The 6,000-nt window shown below is 48.6% G+C and overlaps 1 protein-coding gene across 1 annotated transcript in view; it reads left to right on the top strand.

The window, feature by feature from the left end:
* Positions 1-332: 332 nt before the first annotated feature.
* Positions 333-6,000, top strand: part of Cul5 (cullin 5) — a 45,016-nt gene continuing 39,348 nt past the window's right edge. Inside the window, exon 1 of the mRNA XM_036192906.1 lies at positions 333-812. Coding sequence (XP_036048799.1) covers positions 789-812 — 24 coding nt within the window. The 5' untranslated portion in view covers positions 333-788. The remainder of the gene's footprint in view (positions 813-6,000) is intronic.

The raw sequence follows: 6,000 nt of genomic DNA, 5'->3' as shown, positions 1-6,000 counted from the left end.
AGGTCTAGGATACGTTTGAAGGAAAACCAAGATTAATAACCACCGATTCTTGAACAAGTCGGGCATTTTTGAGCAAAATGATGACAGTTAACACGTTGGTACACTCATTCACTAAACAAGTATTTTCCCGGTCAGTCTTCACGTTGGAACAGCAGTAAATAGCCTTCTAGGCTAATCTAACCCAGAGCTCTGAATGGCAATCCACGGATCTGGGGCGCTTGGGGGATTGGGGGGGACCGGCGGCGCCGGCTGCAGCCAATAGAGGGCGCCCTCCTACCCTCGGCCGGGCCTCGGGGCCCAGCGGCTGGTAGGCTCCCCGGTTGCTCCCAAGCACGCCCCCGCCCGCAGCGTCACGTGATGCCACCACGGAACCCGAGGTGCCAGGCCTAAGCCGACTTAAAAGTCGTTGCCGGTGGCCGCCGCAAGTGCAACCCCAGAGGCTCACCCGGAGACGAGCGTGGGAGGCCCCGGGAGGTCGATGCTACCTCTTCCCGGGCAGGTCGGCTCCGGGCCCCTTCCCACCCTTCGTCGCTCGCGTCTCCTTGAGCCTCGGCACGCACTCTCTCGCGTGGGCAGGCCCCGGCGACTACTATGTAGAGGCAAAGCCTGAGGAAGCACGGGTGCCCGGACCGAGCTCAGCGCTGACGGCTCGCAGCCTCGGCGTCTCCCCGCCGGCATCTCCGCCGCGGCCCGCGGGGCCCTGCTGGGAACTCCGGCCTCCCGAGGAGGCCTGGCCCCGAGCGCCGCCAAGTCTCGCCTCGTCTCGCGAGAGTCCAAGTTGAAGGAACATGGCGACGTCTAATCTGTTAAAGGTAAGCCCCCTGCCTCCCGCCGGGCTTCTGCTCGCGACCGACGCGTTTAGTTCCTGGGGCAGGGCCGGGCTCGGAGTGAGCGGCGAGGTGTGAGAGTGGTTCAGGGTTGTCCACCGGAAGGTGAGCCGGGCCGACTGACCCCGAGCACCCCGACCCCGGGCCCTGGCTTCGGGGTCCGGAGGCTCCCGTGGGTCCTCCCGCTGACAAGAGTGACTGGCCGGGAGCGATGCTTTCAAGGAACCAACCCAGGCTGCGAGTGAGTGCAGGGTCGCTGGGCCCTCATCGACCCAGCCATTGTGACTCTCGGGTCCGTTTCTTCCGAAGCGAGAGTCAAAGACATAAAGGGGAAACCTCCACAAAATGCTACCTACTAGGTTTCAATGACTGGGGACCCCCCCCCCCAACCACCAGTTCCTTAATTTCTGTTCTCACTCCGTCTTCAGGAAACGCGAGTCAGACAGCAGTGTCTCCCACTCCACCCCCTTTCTCCCTTTTCTGCGCGTTACACCTTCCAGCTCCCATTCCTGACTTCATATTTCCACCCTTTTTTTGTTCCTTGAGGAACGGTCTCCCAAGCTCGACTACCCTTATAGGACATCAGATGGCATCCGGTGAAGTGCTACCGTCGTTTTAGGTTGTAGGAAAGTTTTTCTTATCAAAGAAGACATTGAAAAGTTTCAAATACCAAGAGAGGTCCGGGGAAGCGGGGTGGGGGGTGGGGTGGGGTGGGAGGTAGGGATGGGGGGTGGATGGGGGGTAGGTGGAGCAGATGTTTTTAAAAAGTTAGGAAAGGACCTAGGAAGACTCGGGGTGAGTTTGATCTATGTTTGTGTTTTTAGTAAGAATCCTGTCCTAAACGTACTGGGGGGTGGGGGTGGAGGAAGGTATGGGGGTGGGGGTGGGGTGTGGGGAGGAGCAGATGTTGTTAAAAAGTTAGGAAAGGACCTAGGAAGACTGGGGTGAGTTTGATCTATGCTTGTGTTTTTAGTAAGAATCCTGTCCTGAACGTACTAACTGAAATGGGAGTAGCGGTTACCTGAAGAAATATAAACACTGTTTTCAGGTTGTGTGGATGAATAATAACAATGAAATCCCCCCTCAAAAAACAAAAACCTGGGTCTCTTTAGCCCTATCTTGCCTGTGTAACCCAGCAGGCCTCAAACTCACAGAAATCCTTCTGCCTCTGTCCTGAGATTGAAGACCTGTATCACCACCCTGGGGAGTCCTTTACAAGGACCTAAGTTCCCTGAATTTCTATGTCTTGGTTTTTCTTTTTTTGGAGCTGAGGATCGAACCCCGGGCCTTGCGCTTGCTAGGCAAGCGCTCTACCACTGAGCTAAATCCCCAACCCCGTCTTGTTTTTTTCAAGACAGGGTTTCTCTGTGTAGCCTTGGCTGTCCTTGAAGTAGCTCTGGAGAACAGGGTGGCATTGAATTCAGAGATCTGCCTGCCTCTGCCTCCGAGGGCCATCACCGGAGGGCCACCACGGCCCAGCTAATCTGCCTGTCTCTGCCATCCCTCCCCAAGTGGTAGGATTAAAGGGATGTGCCACCACACTCATCTGAATATTTCTGTCTCTTAAGAGCTATATGACTTTGAGTTTCTCAACCTCTGCTCAAGTTTTTTCTTTCAGAAAATTGAAATTATCAGTACCATGTTTCATAGCACTATTGTGATTATCAAATGAATTATGTAAAATGCTTAAAAACAGTGATGGCAATTAATATATAATCCACTAACACACTAGAACTACTGTGCCTATTCCTATAAGAAAATGAAACAGAACTCCCTTTTTGAAGAACAAAAACAGTTGAAGCTGGGCCTGGGGTGCAGGTCATTCCCAATGTGAAAGTCACTGAAGCAGGAGGATCATGAATTCTAGCCTCACTCAGAGATCCACCTGCCTCTGCCTCCTGAGTGCTGGGATTACAGGCGTGTGTGAGCACCGCCAGGTTCTGTTTCACTATTTTATCTTAGTACTGATCTGATCTCTATCTGACCTGTCAGTGTCTTGCTTAGATACTGTCCGTAGCTCAGTCACTTGAGACCTTCCCAGTTGACTCTTCATAAGAAACTAAAAAGAAATTAAACAAAAATAGGAAGTGTAGCTGTTCTCAACACAAGCTTTTCTAAGTGTCTAGAATTTATCCATTACTATAGTTGTTTATTAGACAACAACATGCAAGGTACCATGAAGAATACAAAAATCATAATGCCCATGCTCTATGGGAGTTTATCATACTCAAAGAGAAGGTGGTACTGATGGTTTTTATCTAAGGCAGACATTTCTGAAATGTTACTTCAAGCCTTACAGATTCAGGAAATTCCTGATGGGATAATTATGAATATTATGAAGAGAGCATTGGAGCTGAATTTTGAAGAATGGGTTTTCTATGTGTTTGCTTGTGTGAATGTGCGCACATGAAGGTGGAAGCCAGGGGTCAACTTCAGATGTCAGTCTCCAGGAGTGTCGCCTTGGTCTTTGACACGCTGACTCTCACTTGGCTAGAATTTGCCAGTTAGCCTAGACTGGCTGAGAGGGGACCTCAATCAGGTACACACCATCCCTGTTTCACCAACCAGTGCTGGGATTACACAAGCACCTCCACCATCAGTGTATTGTTTGTTTTTATTAAAACATGGGTTCTGGGAGATTGGCCTCATGTTTCCTCATTTTTATAAGGCAAGGACTTACCAACTGAGCCATTGCTGTTTTCTGGGTGTTTTTTAAAAAAATATCTTTTTCAAATTTTATTTTTATTTGATGTATTTATTTTATGTGTACGAGTATGTAGATGCACTGTGTGCAGTGCTCACAAAGGTCAGAAGAGGGCATTTGATTCCTTGGAACTGGAGTTCCAAGGTTGTGAGGCACCATGAGAACTGAACCTGGGTCCTTTAATCCTGGCACCTGAAAGGCAGAGGCTGGTGGATCTCTGAGTTTGAGGCCAGAGCAAGTGAAAGTTCCAGGATAGCCAGGGCTATACAGAAAGTGCCTAGTTTCAAATAAAATGAATAGAAAGAACCTGTGATAACACTTGTCTAGCATGTGCGAAGCCATAGGTTCAAGCCCCTGTACCTCAAAAATGAAAATCAGCAAATAGAAAAAAACTACAATAAAAGATTAAAGTAATCAATATCCTCAAAAAAACCATTTGTATGGGTTGGCAGGATGGGTCGGTCAGCAAGTGAAGCGTTTATTGTCAAGCCTGGTAACTTGAGTTCAGTCCTCTGTGACCCACGTGGTGGGAGGAGTGAACCTAGGGTCCAGTTGTCCTCTGACCTCCAAATGCATGCAGTGGCACTCCTGAGCCCACATAAGAAGATAAATAAGGATAATTTTAAAAAGTGAAAGTTCTTGGGCAGTGGTGGTGTGTGCCTTTAATCACAGCACTGGGGAAGGCAGAGAGCGGCAGGTGGATCTCTGAGTTTGAGCCCAGTCTGTTCTACAGAGCAAGTTAGAGGACACAGAGAAACCCTGTCTCTTAAAAAAGGTGGTAGATCACAAAGCACCATGTCATTTTACCTAAGAGACTTGAGCACTCAAAGATAAAGATTTCAGTATCCATGAAGGACCCTGGAACCCGTGTGTGTGTGTGTGTGTGTGTGTGTTGCGTGTTGCGTGTGTGTTGCGTGTTGCGTGTGTGTGTTGCGTGTGTGTGTGTGTTGCGTGTGGTGTGTATGTACATGTGTGGGGTTGCAGAGGCCAGGGTAGGATATTGAAGGTTCTGTCCTATTTATGCCTTACTCCCTTGAGGCACAGGGTATTTCGCTGAACCTGGAGCTCGGCTAGTGAACAGCAAGCCCCAGTGACCCCACAATACTGGGATTATTGGTTAGCTTATGGCCATGCCTGGCTTTTTATGTGGATGCTGGGAATTTGAACTCAGCATTGACAGCTATACTTGGATTTGTTTTGTTATTTTGTACAGGGTCTCTGTATAGCCATAGATGTCCTGGAACTCACTATGTAGACCAGGCTTTGGCCTTGAACTCAAAAGGGTTGGTGACAAGAAAAAGCTTGTCAACTGTTGGCATTGGTGACAGGTACTAACACACCCAGCCTTTCTTCTTTTACTTTTAAAAGAATGCTGCTGTGCATGAATATTTTATGTACATGTATGTGCACCATGTTCATGGATGGTGTCCCTGGAAGCCTGATGAAGGTGTCAGATCCCTTGGAACTAGAGTCAGACATTGTGAGTCACCATGTAGGTACTGGAAACTGAACCCAAGTCTCTGCAAGTGCTCTTAATTGCTGAACCATCTCTAGTCTGATAGCTTTACTTTGTGTGAAGTTTAGACCAGCTGCAAAATTAGAGGGTTCGCTCTCTGTTATATAGCCGCTCATTTCCAACCCCAGAAAGACACAGGGTTTACTGCAAGCCATTATAATCACTGCTATTTGTTATGTCACATAAGGTCAGTTAAAGGGAGAGAAGCATAGGACAGAGTCTAGGAGGTCCCAAGCAGAGCTTCTGCTGTCCTCCCTGTAGTCTGCAGACATGTCTCTTCTGATGTCAGTGTATGACAGCATACACAATGAATGCCTAAGGGAGCTTATCTGACTTTCCCCTGGCTAGTTTATGTGGAACATCTTCACAAAGTTCCCATGGTTGCTTCCATGGGAATTTTGAGTCTCTAGATTGACATAAAGCCCCTCTCTAAATGACATTGTTAATCTGTCTAGATTTGGCCAGCCCCTGCTTATAAGACCATGTAGATGTGGCAAGTCCCCTACCAAAAGCACATTGGTGAGCTTGTCCCATACACAGGACCTAAGGTTCTCAGGGTCATACTAGGTACACATTCCATTTGTTCAGGGGTTATCTGCTAGAAGGAGCCAAGAGGAAAGGCCAGACTCTTTAGAGCAAATTCTTCACTGTACACTTTTGTGAAGTCAGTCTTAGTATTGCGGTCTCTTTCCTCCCCCACTCTTGGATTGAGGTGAGGGCCTAATGCACAGTGAGTGGGCCTATAATTCCACCCAGATGTTTGTTTATACTTACCTTTCCTGGATTCTCTGCTGTAAGATTAAGCCTATACGAACTCTGGTCTGGTCTAGGCCTCTACTTGTGAATGACAGCTGTGTAGCTTGGTTTGTTTGTGGGGCACCTAGCAGTGGGATCAAGACCTGTCCCTTGCACATGAGCTGGCTTTTGGGAACTTAGTCCCCATGCTGAGATAC

The sequence above is a fragment of the Onychomys torridus genome, chromosome 7 (genome assembly GCF_903995425.1).
Source record: "Onychomys torridus chromosome 7, mOncTor1.1, whole genome shotgun sequence".
Lineage (NCBI taxonomy): Eukaryota > Metazoa > Chordata > Mammalia > Rodentia > Cricetidae > Onychomys > Onychomys torridus.
The sequence above is the reverse complement of the archived record's forward strand: the minus strand, read 5'-3'. Positions and strand labels throughout refer to the sequence as shown.